The following is a 20,634-nucleotide window of genomic DNA, read 5'->3' as shown; positions in this document are numbered from 1 at the left end:
CAGTTTAGAGGCAGCAACCACTGGCAGAAGAACTTAACACAAGAATAATTAAGTTCACACCAAATAATTAGGTTCACACCAATCAGACTCGGGTCCTCAGGCATGGCAGATGGATGCTTGTTTCCAGCATTACAGCCTTGTATATTCTTTCAAATTTTAAGACTTCTGAAAAAGAAAATGAAATATCTTAACAAGTTTGGAGTCCTAATTTTATAATGTGGTGAGTTTGCTTCTTTCAGCTGAAAGTAAAATGCCTAGGAATTTAGTCAGCTGACGGATTGGCATTACAGTTAAAGAAAGTGTAATTAGGAACTGTGCCTTCAGAGGATTAAAAATCAAAAATTGTAGTGAGGGTCAGAGCATTTATCTTATTTTGCTCTGTAGTCTATAATGTGAAAGACCAGTGGTCACATTCCTGTGGTTCAATTCAGAATGATCTAGGGTAAAAAATACCTATGAATCAAGAGAAGCAAGGAAAAAGGCAGTGTCCTAGATCTAATTATTGTGGCATAGCAATTTCTTGAATTGAAAAGTTTGGGTTTCACTCAGTTGCAGACATTTCAACACCATATTATCACATTGTATTGACGTAATTATAGTAGGAAATTTAAAAAGTCCCAAACCATAGTACAAGGGACTGTATAACTATAAACTAAATTGGTGACCTCTGCATATACCCATTTGATAACATAGACTTGATAACGAGATGAATCTGTGTTAAAAGAGCCTGATGAAAATATCAAATGATCAAAAGCAGAAATGAATTGTGTGAACATGTGCATGTGCTTCTGTGTGTGTGCACTTGGTGTGGGATGGTGACAGATTAAGAAGGTGAAAAAGCAGCAAATAGAAGAAAAAAAAAAAAGAATTTGTGCATTACTATAACAAAAAAAAAGGAAAAGGGGGGCAAGTTAAAAACAGGCAGAATGTAAAGTGCATCAAAGTAAGATCAAGCAGTCTTGTTTACTCATTTGTAATACAGCAGAAAAGACATTCAAATAAACCAAGGGTTAACCACTCTAATGCTGGTAAAAACATGTATTTTAGTATATAATGATTTCAATGTTTATTAGTGCTCAATTTTATCATTGGACTAAATTAGACTCAAGATAGAAATAGCCATCCATGTAGAACAGCCATGTATATAAACACATACAAAAGGCCCCCTGAAATCCTAAGCTGAAAGAATATTATTAAGGTTGCAAAGTCAAGCACTTAACTATGTCAGGAAATGTCAGATTAAGACCGCTTGAGTTCAGCTATGAGATTTGGTACCACATTTCCACTAGACTACTATTGCATTCAGTACATAGAATGTGCATTATGTCCTGACGAGTATGGTATTTTATCTCCTTTTTTTCTTTTTTCTTTTTTTTTTTTCCAACATGTGTCTTCAGTTCTTATTTATTACACGGTAGTCAAACCATCCTCCAGTGGCAGAATTGTTCATTTCCACAGATTTTTTAATTATTATAGAATCCCGGTTCTTCAGAAGCTTGAGTGAACTTAACCTCACAATGGTCTTGTAAGGAAAGATATTATTTTATATATATGGACTCAGAGGTCTCAAGTTCATTCCTTCACATAAATACTTTTATTCCTTTCACATTCTCTTCACTGCAACTCATATTTTCAGGCTGTCCACTGAGACTTTAATGCCATCTCATAAACTCACACTGTTTTCGAACCCAACCAGCTGTTTTTCCCCATATTTTCCCAGTCCTCTGCCATTTCACAATTCCAGTTCACTTTTTGTTTTACTAACTTCTAATCTACATTTTCCACTTCTGACTGCAGTTTCATTAGCCAAACACACCTAGCTGCTCTGAATCCCAGTCTGTCTGCAGTCTCCTTTGAGTGTGCTTGGATCCTCTCCAGTCTGCCCTTCCATTCCAGTCCCACCAGAGTGCTGGTTCCTGCGCACCTGATTCTGTCCTCCTGGCCTCAGCTTTCCCCTCCCTGTATTGAATTGGATTACATTCCCCACCCCGTACCGTGGTGAATTACTTTCTCTTCCACGTGGCCATGTTGCAGGCATCGCAAAACAGAAGCTTCTTCCTCAATTTTCTGGCCAGCCAGAAAAACTGCCTGCTGAGAGAGGCTGTGATGGGGGAAGCGCCTCTCTTTTGGTAGTCCTGGGCCAGGGAAGTGCTTTCAGTTACTCAGTGAGGACAGAAATGTAAATACTGATCAGGCCAGGGGCCCTGGCAGAAAGTCTCCCCTTCTGGAGGGAAGAAAGAAATAAAGCATCTTGTAAGGGACACTAAAGCTATGGTGCATGCCAAATATGAGCTCTCCCTGCAGAGCGCAGCACCCCTGAGGCGGCTCGGAGAAAGGCCGCCACAATACTTCAACCTACCATCCTTTCCCCCGTCTTTTTCGCTGAACTATTCGGATAAAAATTTCAACACACGTTAAAGAGCCGTTAGCGTGAGGTAAACAGCAGCCAAGGACAAAGCTTGTCCCAGTTAAAGTCTGGCAGAAGAAGCAGAATCTGAACAGAGGGTATTGAGCATCCACTTCTTTTGTAAGGATCCTTACACCCCGTAACTACCCCAACTTTTGTAACTACCCCTTTGCAAGCTCCAGGATAAAATGTACTTTAAAAAGAAAAAAAAAAAAAAAGAAAAAAAGAAAAAAAAAGGAATAAATAGTTCTGCGTGCTACAGTTTAATGTGAAACTTCCTCTGGCAAAGTTATTACGGAGTTGTTTTCTATGAGACTTCTTGCGCTTTCTTTAAAGCAGCTGCTGTTATGGGGTTCACCGCGAGCCAGAGGCCGGGAAGAGTGAGGCCACCCCGGGGGGAGACAGCTTCATTTACACTACGCGGGGCTTAAATGAGTGCTAATTACAACCGATAAGTGGGAGTGCCCCTCCTGGCAGCGCACCGTGAGGGCGCAGCCCCACGGGGGTGCCGCGGCCATTTCGGCGCGGGGCTGCGGGCGCCCGCTCCCCACCCGGCCCGGCAGCGGCGGCGACAACGCCGACCCCGGTGCCCGTCCCCGTCCCCCTACGACCGTGACAAGCGGGGCGGAGCCACCCCGCTGCCCGCCCGGCCCGGAAGCCCCCCCGCGGCCGGTGAGGGGCCGCCTTCCTGCCGGCGCCGCTCCTCTTTCTCCTCCTCCTGCGGCCGGGCAACATGGTGGCGGAGGCGGCGCCGGGGGAGCCGTGAGCCGGTGCCCGCTCCCGGGGCACCCTGCTGGAGGCGGCCTCCTGGCGGGCGGGCCCGGCCCGGGGCGAGGGGAGGCGAGGCGAGGAGAGAAGAGGCGGAGCGGGCGATGCCTGAGCCCGTGCGGGTGTGCCGGTGAGGCCGGGAGCGAGCGGGAAGATGCTGCTGTCGCTGGTGCTGCACACCTACTCCATGCGCTACTTCCTGCCCGCCGCCGTCATGATGGGCACGGCGCCCACCTACGTGCTGGCCTGGGGCGCATGGAGGCTGCTCTCCGCCCTCCTCCCCGCACGCTTCTACCGCGAGGTGGACGACCGCCTCTACACCATCTACCAGAGCATGGTGCTCTTCTTCTTCGAGAACTACACGGGCGTGCAGGTGAGCCGGCTGGGACGGGACCACCGCTGCTGGTGGTGGTGGTGGTGGACCTGCTGTAGGGTCCCCCATGCCCGCCCCACATCCCTGCGAGGGGCCCGGGCAGTTGCTGCCAAGTGAAAGCCCTAAGGAGGAAATGTGCTGCTGGCAGCAGGTGCAGGCTTCGGCCTTTCCCCTCCCAGCAAAGCCTCCGAGACCGTGAGGAAGACTCCTGCCCGCGTCCTGGCCCAGCGCCGCCCGACGATGCTCCTCGAGTGATGCTTTTCACGGCGTGCCGGTGTTGTGTTCGTTTTGCAGGTCGGAAGGCAGAAGGGACGTGATGGCAGTCATGCTCTGTCAGCACCCGAGTGGCCTGTTCTGCGCACCTGCGGTACTGCACTGGAGTTGATAAGGAAATTGTAGCTAACCATAATTGCACTTCATGCATCTACAGGTTTCTAATAAATAGATTCTTAACTTTAAATTATTACAGCTTCACAGTTCTCTTACAGTTTGCTCGCTGTCAGGTTTTGGCCCTTAAATTTTGGATCAGCCGTGGACAGCGATTATCTAGTACCCCAGAAAGTGCAGTCCAAAGTTTCAGGTTAAGAAGACAGAACTGGAGGCCTCCCCTGCACAACCAGCAGATCATTTGGGTGCAAGTAATAATACCTCACTTAACAATTCTCTCATCACATGTTACATATTTGAAAGGGCTACACGTTTATTTGCAATTTGAAAGGTAAATAAGGAGACTTTTAATTCTGTATTTAAAAGATACTCACTGTGCCTCAACCTGACTTTCAGTGTTGCTGAGTGTATAGAAGTGTATTTGAAGTTAGTGTCAGCTGTCTGTGCTTGGGAGTAAAGAATAACAAGTGCTTACATGTTGATTGGCACGTTACAGAGCTGGTACAAATGGGTCCTTCTTGATACTTCCAGCTAAGTTATTCATCCACTGACTTATGAAACGTTTCTTTCAAAATCAGGCTGGGTCTCCCCTAGTTTCTGCTCCCAAGCTGCAGTTGTAGGCCTCACTTAATACCAGCTCTCATGGAAACCCACAAAGCCAGCTACACAGAGAGCAGAATTGCACAGTTTGACATCAGGACGAATAGAAAGGATACAGAAGAGAAGTGAGATCTTTTAGCCTTGATTACTTTTTGACTGACTCAACTTGTAACTCATGTAACCTGACTCTTGTATCTTGTCCAAATTAGTTAACTTGTGTTGTGATTTACATCTCTTTATTTTTAAATAAAAAAGGGAAGGGAGAGCAGTAGTTCACAGGTTAAGTACTTACTGTTTTATCTGCCTTATTTCTTTGTCTAGCATCTTTTAATGCAGGCATTTTGATGTGTGGTAGTACACTTTGGTAATTAGCTGCTGAAAGCAGCAGTATAGTAGTTTAATTCAACCCCTTCAAAGACTCAGAGCAAGAAAAAATCAAGATATAAATTGTAACAAGAAAATTATACAGTTTTCCTACAAACATTGTGCGCAGAGTAGCAACCACTTTAAACTTTTGATAGAAAAACATTTTCATAAAAAAATGCCTATCGTGTAAAGGTACAGAATGGGCAAGGATAACCAAAACAGACAAAAAGGCAACCATTGTCTGTCCACCTTTGTTTTCTTCGGTTACGCTGATAGAAATTCTTCCATACAAACAGAAGAGAGAGGCCCGTACAGGTGATCGGTTAGAACAACATCTAAATAGAGGTGCTTTGTCAGAGTGAGCAGCAGATGATATTAGGAGGAGAGGAGGTGATGCAGGCAAAGCTGAAATAAAGAATCACAGAAACAAAGAGGAGGGCCCACAAAACCAACCTGGCACATGTTACAGGGTACGTGAAATAGTAACTGAGACACAAAGCCAAATAAAAACATGGAATGTGTGATGCATATGTAGGAAGGTAAGAGAAAGAATTCTTGAGATTTGTGCTTCATTTAATTGGAAGAGATCTCTGATATACTTAAGGAGGAGAAACAGGGTGTCCTTTCGGACCTACCCATGCAAACACTGAACATGTTTAACTTGAAACTCACAGTGGAAAGTTAAGCATGTGCCTGAGTGTTTGAGATTGGGATGGTAACCTGAGAGCTCCTGTGAATTGGCTGTTTTAAGGCATGTAATTAAATGCAGAAGCGTAACATCATTGTATGCAATCTCCCCCCCCCCCCCCCGCAGAAGTAAGAATATTAACTTAAGTAGCTTCATAAAGGCAGTTGTACGGGTTTACGAACATTAAGACATCATGATAGCCATAGGAGGGAGGAGTTCAGCATCTCTTTGGGGACCATTAATTAATTCAGTCTATTTAAGCTTATTGCAATAATTTTTGTAACTGGATAAAAGGGAGGCCAACAACTTGATCCATTGGGATACCAGGACATGCTGCCTAGTCTCACTGAAGTCATTAGGATTACGCAGATGCTTAAGTGATTTACTGAATCAAAGCCTTAAGTGACTTTTTCTTAGCACTGCCACAGTCTCACTCTATGCAAAAGAAAAATGTCTTTAACATTGTGTTCCGTTCAGCATTCCTTGGATTATTATGCTTAGAGTGTTTGTGGTTTTTCGATACGGTAAGACTCCAAGGCTGTTGTGAATAGTTGAGATGTCTGACCTTAAAATAACAATTTTGTTGAAATTCACATTTTTAGCGTCAGTGGAGTGTTAACAGACTAAAAGTTGGTTTGGATTTTGGACATAGATTATGTTTTGACTGAATGAAATAGTGAAATATCTTGATATTTATTTATTTATTTTTCAGGAAAATGATGTATCTGTGCATCAATGGCTTTTAGTCCACAGAGTATCTAATCTTGTCTTTCCCTCATGACCCTATGTGCAAACATTTTCTTCTTATTTTGTTCTTGACTTGGCTGTTTTTAGCCAAGTTTATTAAAACAAAACTCTAGTTTGTGCTAGGAAGACGTTTTATCTTTGTAGCACATACTTTAGTTGTGAAATGTAGCCAGATAAGGTGATACTCTGAACTGTGTGTCAGGAAGTCCTGAAACAGTAATAATTCCTTTTTCTCTTAAGTATTTGGCTTGAGATCTGAAATAATTACAGAGCAATAATTGCTGTGAACCATTTCTGAGTATTTATATTCTAAAGAAGGGCTCATGAAATATCTAAAAGGTTTTTTTCACTTTCTCATACTATATATACTTTTCCTTTCTAAAGTTTAAGTCAGACCTGCTAAATTTTTCACCAAAAATATTTGTTTTGGAAGGCCTAAATAGAATTTGAGCTAAGATGGAATCAGTTTAGGTTTTCTAACAATATTAGAATTCTGTGAATGAATTACCGAAAATAGTCCTATTGCTAATCATCATGCAAGAGTTGGCTGTAGAAAACTGAAGAACCAGTATTTAGAGTACAAAAAGCAAGCCAGAACATGCCAACCCTGAAAATTGGGTAAACCTTATAAAAACAGTATGACTATAAAATGAAATCCTGTAGTGTTCTGGAGATTTGTCAGTGCAATTGCAGTTTGGCAAATATCCACACATTTTATTAAGGAGCTATAAATATACATAAAATTAATCTATACATGGCTTTGTGACAATACTCTTCAACAACCTCCAGGATTATAAAGTCGTAGTAATGAAAATCTGTAAAGGTGGTTTGTTGGGAAGTGGAACAGGAAGAAGGGCCCTGTTTTGGCCCTATATTGCTTTGGATGCAAATGCAATTACATTGAATCTCACCTGTCCTGCTGTAAGCTGCAGGAGTGCTACAGTATTTTTTTCTAGGATGAACATAAACGAGATGCTTGAACTCTGTAAAGTGAGTAGGAAGTCTTAGAGAGCAAAGGGTGTTAATTTTACCAGCGATGAGCCAAAGCAGTCACTGACATAAACAGGTGCAGTTCAAGTGCATTGGAGGACTTGCATTTGCTTGTGCTAATTGTAGATTTGGCCACAAGTTTCCAAATCCTCAAGTAGCATGTGAACAGTGTGGCTGTCTTACAGCTTTTGTCTTTACTGTGTTAGGGAAGTCGTCTTCTGGACTCTCCTATTTCATACAGCACAGACAATAGGCAATTGCATCTTAACATAGAATGTGAAGGACAAAATGACTGCAAATATGCCTATGATTAGGGTGTTTGAAGGGCTGAAAAGACTAGTAATTCGACATGATGAGTGCTATCATCTCTCTATGACCCTTAGCATCTTATCCCGGTTGCTGTCAGGGTGATGAAATTAATGCCTATTGTGTTTGTGCACGTGTTTCAGATCAGCTGGGATCAGAACATTCTTCAACCTTTTTTGTTGTAATTGTGTTTGATATTTTGTATGGAGTGGCAGTGAAGAAATAATAAAGAAATCATCACTTGGACTGCTTCCTAAAGGATCATTTTCCATCTGAAAGATTTTGACAATTGCGTAAAATCCATGGCTGAATTAATGTGCATGGATTTTGTTCAACGCATGTGTCAGCTCTCTCGCCCTACCCCCACTTCCTTTTGAATGAATTTTTGGAAGTGGTGCTTTCATTAAAGGCATTATGAAATTCTGGTTTTCCTTGTCATCACAGAGCTCTGGAAGGGCTGTGAGAATCAAATGCAACCTCGGTGTTGTTTTGCATAGCTCTGGTGTTTCTAGTAATTATTTTAGAAAATACGTGAGATCCCAGCTACGCAACAAAACATGCTTACTGGGCTGGTATTGAACCTTGGGCTGCTGTGTTTCAACAAGGTTGAGCACATCAGAACTTTTCAGAGACACTGCTGCTGAGCTCCGGACTATACTGTGCCGCAAAGTGGAGCTCAGGCCCCAAGTCTTGGCTTCCTGGGAAGCCTGTGAGGAGAGCTCAGTGTGAGGTTGGGATGCGGATGCTCAGTGTTGTAGCCTTTGGCTTATTTGCGTTGGAAGTGAGAGGTATGAGGTCTGTGCCCAGCTCTATGCCCAGGACAGCAGCTTTGCCAGGCTGGGCTACCTTTGCTGCAGGCACTCTCTGCTTTCCCGTTTGAAGCTGTTCCACGGTGCAACAGGTAATGCAGAAGGGCCTGAGTGAGGGAGGCAGCACAAGTGTTAGGGCAAAGCTGTAGGAGGCTCACGTCAGAGAGGTGCTTTCTGTCCCTAGATATACCAGGGGCTGAACCTCCTCAAGAAGGGCAAATGCTGCTGCCAGAAAGTTAAAAGGAGGTGCTGCTTTTCATCCTTCTCTGGTTGTATTTGCACAGAAGGTGCTGATAGTAGTACTTCATGATCCTAATTTTGTAAATGTGCGCTTGAGGTCTCTGAGCTCTCCACCCGGTGTGGGCAGCCAGACCAGCAGCTTTGAGTGGGAGAGTACTGGGAGGCACCGGGGCTGGTAGGCACAGCTCTGCTGGCAAGGCCAGGTGGGACAGACAGCCTTGTAGGACTGTCATTTTGGCAGTCCCACCACTGGACCTGGCTTATAGCACACTGTGGAAATAGCATCACGGAGCAGCAGCAGCTCTGGTTAGGTGACGTGGCCGCTTTGTGAAACTGCGTTAGCTGGTGAGAGGTTAAGATAAATTGTGAATTGTTTATGTCTAATGGTAGAAATAAGTCTTGGGGGTTGGAGCAGTGCTGAGATTGAAAAGGTAATTGAGAATGTAGCAAAGTGAATCATTTCTGTGTGGTAAACATTTGAAAGAAGCCCTGATTTTTATAATGAAATTTTTTTGCTGTTATACTAGCTCAATGAAGGCACTTTTCCCTGGCTCATCTCATTAGGGATTTTGGAAAGCAGCTTTCTCCAGGCATATGTGTCTTTTATAGTATTACAACAAAGTCCTATGTTTTATTGTAGCAGAAATTAAGTGATACCTGCTAAGCCTAAGGGATGCTGCCTTCAGATTGAGATGGATGTCTAATTTTAGACTCTTACGTTCCACTGTGGTGTGAGGCAGCAAAAATAGGTACATTAGGTATGTAAGCTTTGTGCTCTTTCTTTTTTAGATATTGCAAAAGACGTATTTGCATATATTTTAAATTTTGTTCTGACTGCATTTGGCTAGTGTTGTGAAGCTAGAAGTCCTTGGAGGCAGCAGTTCTTTTGGGTATCAGCAAGCATTTTTATTTGCTGCAACTTCTGTCACTGGGGCAATCTGGATAGAATGTAGTGGGGGGGCGGCCGCCCCCCCCCAGCAGGATGACACACACTCCTTGGTCATGGCTGGTCCTGATCTCCTCCTATCCCACCAATAACTGAAAAATAAAATCAATTAGTTACAAATTAGTTCTGTTAGCTCTTTTAGGAATCACGTATCAGTTACCAAAACCAGAACTGCCGCTGTTTAGGTTCATGATTTAGAAACTTTGTGTGCAGATTTGACTAGCATGTATTTTCTAATTGGCAGCATATATTTTCTAATTGGCAAGTTACAAGTGAATCTGAATTTCATATCAGCCTTATCTAATACTGTCTGCAGTTTAAAACAATATATGTGTTTTCAGTCCAAAAATAGCTATGTATACCTAAGAAAATCCTAAAAACATAAGTATTTGTCAGGTAAGAGGAGGTAAGGAGTCAAAAAATAGCCTTGAAAGCACTTAAAAAATTCTGCTTCTGAGTATTTAGCCACTGAGTTTTACAATCTTATGGTTTGATTTAATTTTTTCTGGTTAAAGATATTCAAATTAGAATATATTTAGTTTTATAGTATACTCAGTTTTTAATGTAAGTCATCGTAATTTTGCCCGATTTGTTATATTTGGAAATACCAATGTTATTTATTGCTTCTTTTTTAACCTGCATGAGTTTTATACACCTTCCTCTTTTTGTGCTTAACTCTGTTTTGGTAGATTCTGGGCCATGGAGTTTTACAGTGTTCTTCTATGCCCTTTCCTTCTTATTGCATAATACATCCAGATGCTTTATGTAAGGGTGATGTTAATTGAGAAGTTTTTCTCCTAGTACTATACCATCAGACACCGTTCTTGCTAGGAGAAGATTCTATTCGTAGTTAAACATTTGAGTCCGATTATTTCCAACTATTTACCTCAGGCTTACAGGGTGTCTTTTTTGTTCCTCAGTTTTACTTGCGTTAGATAAAGTAGGCTCGGATGTCAAGGATTTTGACATTACAATTATGAGGAAGCATAACTTCTCAGGGGAAAAATGCATTCTTTAATCTTTGTTCTGTCAATGTGAATTTAAGCTCTGAAGAGATTTGGGATGAAAAACAGGGAAATTATTTTCTTCATTTAATTTCTGTCACTTACTACTTGTCATCTTCCCTGTTACAGCTCCTCAGTGTGGGACTAGGAAATCACATACGTTATGCTAGTTTGATTTTTTTTCCCCTTATTTTTTTAGATATAAAATTAGCTACCTGTGATTTGGTTGAACTTCTGTATTTGAGCACATATCTAAACATGAAGAAAAACAATATGACTCGTAACTGTATTGTGGTAGTTGCAGTAATTTTTCCTCTTGAACTTGCAGAATGACTTGAAGACTTGTGTTGTCCATTTTCTAAAGCTACTTGGGAAATCTGAGGGCATGCATGTTTCTCTTGTGTAAGCAAACATGGTGCACAGTCCCAAGCAAGATACAGGTGAATTAGCCCATTCTCGTGCTGTGGTGGTATGCAAAGGTGTTAGAGGGATGATAACTGTGGTTAATTCTTGAGGCTCACTCAAGTTTACTGTGTTCAGATGTGGAGCCAGATAAGTTGCAGTTAGTTCAGACACCTCCCCTCGTGTTGTCTTCTGCCTTGTCTTTGCCTTTTCTTGAAAGTCTGTAATACTTAAATGATAAATTTTTATTGAAAATGATATGTGGAAAAGCTTTTGAAAATCTTATTCCACTATCACAAGCAGAGAACATGGAGTTTTTTTCATCTTACTCTTTCCCACACATCTTGACTCATAGATAACTCCACACCAGTTCAGCCCATACTTGATATAAACACTTGTATGAGTTTTACAGATGAAAAATTAATCAACTCTTCCTAGGAGTCCTTCACATTTAGAAGCAGAGATTCTATTATAAAGAGCTCTAGCTAGAGAAACACTACAAGTAACACTGCTGCCGCAAGGTTTCCTGCTTCTGGCTGGTGAGAGATGCACAAAAGATTACATTTTCAGAACATGCTTAATGTACCAAGGCATCATAATTGCTAGGTTTTCTGTTTGTTTGGGTTGGTTTGTTGGTTTGTGTTTTTTTTTTTTGGTGGGAGGAGGCGTTATATACTTCCCAGTACAGAAGAGTAGCAAAATAAATAACAGCTAAATTGATGTGGGTCACTTTTTCCATTCTTTTAAGAAAAGTCAGTGGAAAAAATATCTAGAGGTGCCAAAGGATTACGAGAGAGAGCGTTGCTCTCCTAATGAAACAGGTAGAATACTTCCATGCCCCCCGGTTATGCATATTACCAAGATGCCAGATGTTCAGGAAAACCCTTCTGTAGCAATCTCAGCTTATAAATAATCTCCTTTCACATATGTTTATGTATTTGAAATGCGTGCAGTACTTGTGGTTTTTGTTGTCTTTAAAAAAATGTAATTATTGGCCGTTTATGGTAAGTCATTTAGATGCTCTAATTTTGACTTTCCCAAATGGTCACTGACTGTAATTGTGTGTCACTCCATGGTCTGTGTCGCAGAACTGCATTGTGATCAAAAGCAGGCCAATTACAGAAAGATCCAGTAAATGATTTTGGCATTGGAAGTAGGTTTTATTAAGAATATAGATACCAAAATTTGTCACCGCTGCTGAAACAATTAAGCTATATGGGTGCCTTTTTAATGGTTCCTCAGATAGCTAAGGAGTCCAGGTATGAATGAAATAATTGTGCACATTTTAAAGTGAAGCGCCCAAATTATATATAAACCTGATCAGAACGCAGAAGCGAAGCTCCGGTGTCTACAGAGTACTTTCAAATATGCTGGCAGAACTGGGGACCTCAAAAACAGTTCTGTCTCTTACTTTCTATTTAAAAAAAAAAAAAAAAAAAAAAAAAGGAAGAAATGGTGATATTTCTCTTTAACTTAATGAGTGAAAGCACAAACTGTACTCATGTGTTCCATCAGTTCAGCTCCTTCTACATACACATAGCCTCACCACTTTGAAAAGCTGATTTAGCAGTGTGTTTTCAAAAGAGAATCCGCCGTCCTTAGATGAACCTTCTAAAAGCACTGAGCAGCGTGTTAAGGCACGGTAGGATTGAAGATCTGCATCTGCTTTCGGTGCTTTCAGTGGGCTACATCCGGGCAATTCAAAGCTGGCAGACTTGGTAGTGCAGGTCTTGTGAATCCTTTTCTGCAGCACTGAACTCTCCTAGAAGCCAAGAGCTCCTTTATCTGGGTTATGGTTGAATCCAGTCTGGCACCATTGCTTAAAGAAATACAAACTAGCAGAGCTTCCCCAATATACTATTTTGAAAACTTACTCCCTCTGAAATTAGTCTTTTGTTCAGGTTGGATATCCCAATTATTATGCATGTTTCCCAGAACTTTCTGATACCATCGTGCCCCTTTTAAACATACACTGATCAGCAACTGAATCACTCCTCTGAAAGACGAGTTGCAGATCTATACACATCAATCTCTAAGTGTTATTCACTGGTGTGAATAAAGGCATTTGTTGTCTTGTGTTGTACATCACTACATGAGGCTTTGAGGAGGACTATAAATAAAGTCAGGTAATGCTTCTGTAGGAGTAAGTCTGTAATGTCGCAGTCCTCTGCATAGCATCTGTGAAAGATCCAAGCAAATAAGAATTGCAAACAAATCTAGTCCACTAATATCATTAAACAAATGGTATTGCCCATCTACTGACAAGTGTCTCCTTCCTCTTACTGGACTGTGGGATTTTTGTGTTAAGTAAGTGTGGTAGTTGTTATTGCTGTTACTTGTTTTCCTTTGGTACAATGATGGCAGTGAAACTACCAAGATTTCTCTTCAGACCAACTGCCTACAGTTAAAATTACTTAATTCATTATATAACTAGAAAAAGTAGGCAACTAATTTTTAAAGCCTAAATATTTAAAGTCTTTTCCATGCTAAAATATATTTTAAAAAGTAGTCAAATGCACACAGAATAATACTCTGAAGTTTTATTTTTACTGATACAGATATTATTTTATTAAAAATATTAACGTATCTTTTCATTAGCACACAAGGTAGCTGCATTTCCATTCAGGTTTCATTGATTCTGATTATTTGGGAAGGAGCTTTCCCTTAATTAATGAGTGAATTATCTCTTGAATTCAACTGAGACACTTTAAAGCCTTTATATTCAGCATCAGAACTATGCTGCTTCTGTACATGTAGCTGGTACTGTGCCATTAAATGAAGCACAACTGCTTATGTTTGTAACAGTTCATCAGTTTAGACCATCAGACCAAAACGTAGAATGAAAGCAAAAATGTACAGGCTTCACCCTTAATGTCAGATGGTATGATTCAGTCATACATAATAATGTTCCTAACATAGCCTTATTGCAAAAAGGAAATAAATGGCAGTAACTTCATATTGTGCTGTGGTTTTAGAGTTCTGGGATTTCTGGTGCGATCAAAAGAATGATTTAAAGAACTATCTATGAATTTCATATAGAAATCTCCATATGTCCCATAGCTCAGTCTCTTGGCAGTGGTTTTCTTCACAGAACCCCAGTAAAATAAATAGCTGCAGAGTACTTGAGTGAGCTATCTGCTCCAATAAAATGGATTGCATTGGGATTTTATGGTTTGGTGCTGAGCTTGAGCAGCTGACTTCAGACTTGATCAGTTATGTTTTGAGTAGGTAGTCTGTTTGACTAAAAGAGGTTATGATATATAATGATAATATGACCATTACCTAAAAATTGTATGTGATCTAAAGGTATTTTTAGGAAGAAATATATTTAAAGGTAAACGTTTTGCAGTGCTAGAGATAAAGCAGCTGACAACTAAATTGTGCAATTTTTCTTCTTTCCCATTCAACCTTTCATCTTCATGCATTCCCTTGAGCTTAGATGTTGCTTGTGAAAAATATTAAGGACAGTGCAAAGTTCCGAGTCTGTAAAATGGTGGAATCCTCTTGTTCAGTGTTTGGGGGAAGATTTGTATCTTTATGGTATAGGCAAGTGAGACCCATATTTGTTAAATCAGAATAGTGCTTCCCTGTCTTCTGTGAAGAAAAGCTAACGTTTTGATATGCTTATAGTAGGGCATCTGAATACCTGAGAAATTTGTCACCACCAAGTACAAGGCCTCCAGTTACATCCTACCCTGAGCCTGCGTCTTGTCAAACAGGGTAAATAGATCCTGTGATCTGAGATATTTTGTTTAGAATCGTGGGATCATTTTGGTTGGAAAAGACCTCTAAGATCATCTAGCCCAACCTTTATCCTAGCACTGCCAAATCTACCACTGAACCATGTCACTAAACTCTACATCTACATGAAGATCTCCAGGGATGATGACTCAACCACTTCCCTCGGCAGCCTTTTCCAATACTTCACAACCCTTTCAGTGGAGAAATTTTTCCTACTATCCAATCTAAACCTCCCCTGGTGCAACTTAAGGCCATTTCCTCTTGTCATATCACTTTGGTGCTTGGGAAAAGGGACTGATCCCCACCTTGTGACAGTCTCCTTTAAGGTAATTGTAGGGTGTGATAAGGTCTCCCCTGAGCCTCCTTTTCTCCAGGCTAAATAACCCCAGTTCCCTCAGCCACTCTTCGTAAGACTTGTTTCCCTAGACCCTTCACAGCTCATAGCCCTTCTCTGGACACATTCCATGGAGTCTATGTCCATGTTGTAGTGAGGGGCCCAAAACTGAACACAGTACTTGAAACGTGGTCTCACCAGAGCCAAGCCACTATCCCTAGTCCTGCTGGTCATGCTATTTCTGATACAAACCAGGATGCTGTTGGCCTTCTTGGCCACCTGAGCACACTGCTGGCTCATATTCAACTGGCTGTTGACCAATAACCCCAGGTCCCTTTCCACTGACAGATTTCCATCCACTCTTCCCCCAGGCCATAGCATTGCGTGGAGCTGTTGTGCCCCAAGAGCAGGACCCAGCGCTTAGCTGTGTTGAACTTCACACAGTTGGCCTTGGCCCATCCAGATCCCTCTGCAGAGCCCTCCTACCCTCGAGCAGACTCATGCCTAACTTGGTGTCATCTGCAAACTTACTGAGGGTACACTTGATACTTTAATCCAGATCACTGATGAAGATATTGAAGTGGCCCCAGTACTGAGCCCAGGGGGAAACCACTAGTGACCAGCCTCCAACTGGATTTAACTCCTTACACCTCAACTCTTTGGACCTGGCCACCCAGCCAGTTTTTAATCCAGCAAAGCTTACACCCATCCAGGCCTTGAGTAGCCAGCTTCTCCAGGAGAATGCTGTGGGAAACTGTCAAAAGCCTTACTGAAATCTACGTAGACTGCATCCACAGCCTTGCCCCCATCCACTGAGTGCGTCACCTTGTCCTAGAAGTGGATTGGGTTCGTCAAGCAGGACCTGCTTTCGATGAACCCATGCTGACTGGGCCTGATCTCCTGGTTGTCCTGTAAGTGCTGCGTGATGGCACTCAGGATAATCTGCTCCATGAGCTTCCCCAGCACCGAAGTCAAACTGTCAGGCCTGCAGTTCCCCAAGTCCCCCTTCTGTCCCTTCTTGTAGATGAGTGTCCCATTTGCTAGTCACCAGTCTAATGGGACCTTCCATGATAACCAGGACTGCTGATAAATGATGGAAAGTGCAAAGGACTGCTTGCGTCATCAGACAGGTTTTTAGAAGAACAGAGAATTGAAACAACTTCCCACAAGATACCTGTAACACTGTAAGTACTGTTGCAGTAGATCTTAACGGAGCAGCAATGCTGCAGAAGTCAGCTTGCCTAGGGTTATGCATTGACTTCAAAAGCCCTATCTAGTAGTTGCTTTTGGAGGTTTGTTGATGCAAGCTCCACCATTTTACCACAAAATTATTTCCAGATTTTTTGACAAAAAGATGAGAAATGTATCCTAGGATACCAATTATTCTAATAAGCACTCCAGTTGTAGTAGTGCCCAGCTCACACAGAAGCTCTCGTTCCAAAGAGTATGCAATCCAAGTTACTAAAGTAGTCAGGAAGAAGCAGCAAAATGGAGAGAACTGCATGTTTTGAGGGGAGCACAGCTGAACGCATGAAGTTCTTTTAAATGATTGCTGAATTTCTGGAATGTTCTGTTTCTCTTGCCTTCCTCCAGGAGAGGGAAGGGAAGTTCTGCTATTACCATGTTTCTGTTTTTATCCTTCCTTCCAGTTGCTTTTGTTTGTGTGCTGGAAACTGAACCTTTCCCTGATCGGAATATTTCACCTTTTTCTCTGCCTTTTGCCCCAGCGCGCCTCAGTTCAGTTGGTGAAGTAGTAGCAAAGAAAGGAGCATTGCTCTGCAATTCACACCTGGTTTCCATGAAGAGGGATGAGGGGAGGGAGGGTTGTGAAGTCTGAGGAGCCAAGAATGAGTGTGCCAATGCAATAGGACATCAGATGAGATGGCCCAAGTTTTTACCACCTGTACCATCTGTGTTGCCTTACTGCTGGTGAAGCAGAGGTGTGAGAACTGCTTGCATGATCAGCCACATCCAGTTACCACACTGAGGTTATCTCTTTGCCAGGAGTTTGATGTGGTCACCAGTCGACCTGCATGCAGGTCTTCTGATAGTGTGATTACTTTTCTCTCTTGAGTTAGTTTGTCATGGCCTTATTTACTGAGACAATATAGCTAGGATGTGATTAAATGAACTATTTCATTTTCTTTGATATGTGCAGATTTCTTAATCAAGAAATCAAAATCTAATTCCACCTTGTTGCTGTGCAGCCTTGTCAAATTACAATGTATTCAGGTGTGGCTGCCATGCAGGACTGTTTTGCATAGCTATGCAAGCTACTGCACTTGCACAGCCCTGGCTGAATATATTGCACTGGATACAGAAGCTGGTGTCACCAGATCACCCAGGAGCCCCCATTTGCATACGTGGCTCAGCCTAACATTGAATTAGTAAATTCCCCCTTCAGAAGAACTTGTGATTACCTCCTGCTGGTGCATCAGAGCTTTGCCCTTGATGCCTCTGAGGTGTGTCTTGTGCCTGCTCAGCATATGAAGAGCTGGGTCCCAGCCTTTCCACATAAGGGAATTCATTAGCATTCTCCTTCCCTTGTCTGAGACCAACTGAATTGGACTAGATGATCTTTCAAGGTCCCTTCCAGTCCCTAACATTCTGTGAATTGGGTTTGATGGCACTGCTACATAAACAGATGTGAAAGACATGTATCAACAGCAGTGGTATTACTTGCTATTGCAAACTGGGCTATGAAGCATCCAGAACATGACTAAACCCACAAATTTTAATGCACTATACCCAAGTTACGTTTGCAATGGTAGACTATAAATCTGCATGCTATTTTCCCTCAAATCTCTGTTTAATTTGGCTTGCTGTGTTGCTCTTTATTATGCTTTTTTTTTTTTTTTTTTTTTTTTTTTTCAAGGAAACAAAAGAACACCTATTCAGATGAATAGGTTCCTCACTTGCTTCATTGTGACAGACAGAACATTTTTCCTCTCAGTCATTCAACCTGATCCATAGGTAGAATATATACGAATATATGCTGTGGCAAATCACTTGGGTGCTTGCCTGTACTGTGGACCCTAGATATCTTCTGCACCAGCAGTCTGAAAAGGAGTTGGTTGCTCTTGCACAGTCCTTGGCAGCAGGGAGTTCTGTGGAGTTACAACTACAAGCAACAGCAGGGAGTCTAAGTGTTTCTGGAGACCATTAAGAAGAATATCGTGTCACTTCGTTCTGCAGCTATAACGTAGGTTAGGTGCTCTGGTTCACCTAAAAGCTTCAGACCACCAGAAATTGACGGCATGCCCTGAGGGGATGCTTCCCCTGCTTACCCACCAGCAAACGAATTCCAGAGAAGAAAGAGGCAACATTTCTGCACGATTCAAGGCTCTAACTCTTAACCCTCTATAAGTATGGTCTGCAAAAGTTTCCAGAAACACGAGGCTAAAACAAAAATGCTTCATTCTCAGAAGGAAAGTTACATGACTATTCACAGAGTAGGGGTGTCCTGTGATAGCTGAAGAAACCTCTAGACAACGAAGGCTCGAAGTTGCCACTCTTCTCTGGTTGCAATAATAGCTATATCGTATAATTTGTAGCCCGCAGTTCCTGGCCATGAATGTTGAATATGTGAATAGCTGCTCGCTGGCTTTTAGTGAATTAACTGTATGAGCTTTTTGTTGAGACTGCTGAACTGAACGATGCTGTGGTTAAAGCCGTGGCCTCCTCTTAGACTGAGCCATTTGAGCAAGCAAAATAGATAATTTTTTTTCAGTTTTTCTTACTCTTTCCTTCACTTTGAAATAAAAGATCCTTTCTTGTGTTTAATGAGAACTAATTATAAATAGGAGCAGATAGATCTTTTCAGTTCTGTACAACTGTATGGCTGTGTGTTTTATCACAATTGAAGAATTTTGGTCTGTTACACATAAACATGTTTTGGCTGGCTGTTACCGTAAGACTGTATGTCGTACGCAGAAATCTACTTGCAGTAACAATGAGAGGGTGTTCCTCTGGGATTAAAAAGTGAACCACATCCAATCCTATTGAAATAAAAAGTAATACAGATTAACTGTTACATTTGGCAGACACAATCATATATGTGTTGTTTTTTTTTTAAGGGAATATCTGTTATATTTGTTTTTACTGCTGTAATATTCACAAGTGAGTGCTTTGAATTGTGGTTCTGATCACACTGAGATTTGGACTTTGTACACAAGAGAAAGCAGAAATTTTTAGAAGTTAAAATAATAAATCAAGTGTTTCAAACCATGTTTATTTTCTTGTGTGGGCCAGCTCTTCCGGTGTCAAGGGCAGATTTTGTTTTCCTCTTGTTCATATTTTCTTACCTTTTATGAAAGCATAGATATCAATCAGGACCTTCTGTTGTAGTGATCAGTGATCTGTTGTATTGGGCCTTTTCACTTCCTCTAAGGCAGTCTTTTTCAGAAACTGCACAGTGGAGTCTCAACTGAAATTTAAAAATAAAATAAAATAATAATAATAATTAAAAAAAAAACAACAACAGTATTTGTGGACCTAGTACATAACACCACTGGCAGTATACACTTCAAAATGAAGCTTTTACTCCATAAGTGAGAGTAGGAAGATAATTTTTTATTTCAATGACATCTTTGTACCTGAACTGTAAGATCAGATCCTTTGATGCTACCTTGTACTAAATAGCATGTGGTAGCAAGACTGTCAGCAGGAAGGTTATAAATTCTCCTTGAACTTTAATGAGAAAATTACTCATACAGCTTTTCAAAAGCTTGTTTGAGTATCTTGGAAACTGTTCAGAATATACTTGTCAACCAAATTGTTACAAATAATAGTTAAATGTATTGTACATGCATTTTCTGGAAAAGAATTCAAATAAGTAATGTCCTCTTATGTTCTCCCTACTGTATGCTGGATGATCTCTTGGGCACATATTTACTGAATATCTCAAATTGCCAGTACATGGTTTCTTGCCTTGATAGCAAATCTGATTATCAGTGCAGTTGCAAAGAAGCAACAGTATCAATGTAAACATGCAGCTTGTTGTGGGGTGTTTGCCTAGTGTTACCATATAAAAAGTTCCCCATTGGTATAACGGGTTGACTGGCACGTTTTCCAGAGCTGCTTGTGAATGTGCTCTAAGGATCAATTTGGGACTCGGCACACTAAATGATCTTGATCAAGATCTGAGTGTTAGTTGTATCCTCCTGATAACATATCCAGACAGTCCCGACTGGGGAAGCAGTGATAATAAGTGGGTAAACCTCCCACATAGCGCTTTTGTTTTGGTGAATCCCATCACTTCAAAGAAGATATGTCTTTAATACAGCTAATTTCTACTAACAAGGAATACAACCCATTAGCATTGGGAGGGTCATGGCATAATGCTAGCTGGAAAATGCTATTTGGAAAACTAAGCTTAATTAGATAATGGAAGTATTTAATAAACTTCTGTACAGATTTTTCAGTTGAGAATTGAAATGGTTTAATTCAGCTTCTCATTTTGTATCTGAAATAAATTTGAGTTCATCCATTTTAAAAGCTGTTTGGATTACTTCTGCATCGTACTCT

General features: G+C 41.3%; 1 protein-coding gene across 1 annotated transcript in view; it reads left to right on the top strand.

Moving 5' to 3' along the window:
• Positions 1-3,101: 3,101 nt before the first annotated feature.
• Positions 3,102-20,634, top strand: part of AGPAT5 (1-acylglycerol-3-phosphate O-acyltransferase 5) — a 62,293-nt gene continuing 44,760 nt past the window's right edge. Inside the window, exon 1 of the mRNA XM_035321105.1 lies at positions 3,102-3,548. Within this exon, the coding sequence (XP_035176996.1) occupies positions 3,330-3,548 (219 nt within the window). The 5' untranslated portion in view covers positions 3,102-3,329. The remainder of the gene's footprint in view (positions 3,549-20,634) is intronic.

This window comes from Oxyura jamaicensis, chromosome 3, assembly GCF_011077185.1.
Source record: "Oxyura jamaicensis isolate SHBP4307 breed ruddy duck chromosome 3, BPBGC_Ojam_1.0, whole genome shotgun sequence".
Taxonomy (NCBI): Eukaryota; Metazoa; Chordata; class Aves; order Anseriformes; family Anatidae; genus Oxyura; species Oxyura jamaicensis.
Note: the sequence above shows the minus strand (reverse complement) of the source record. Positions and strands in the feature narration are given on the sequence as shown.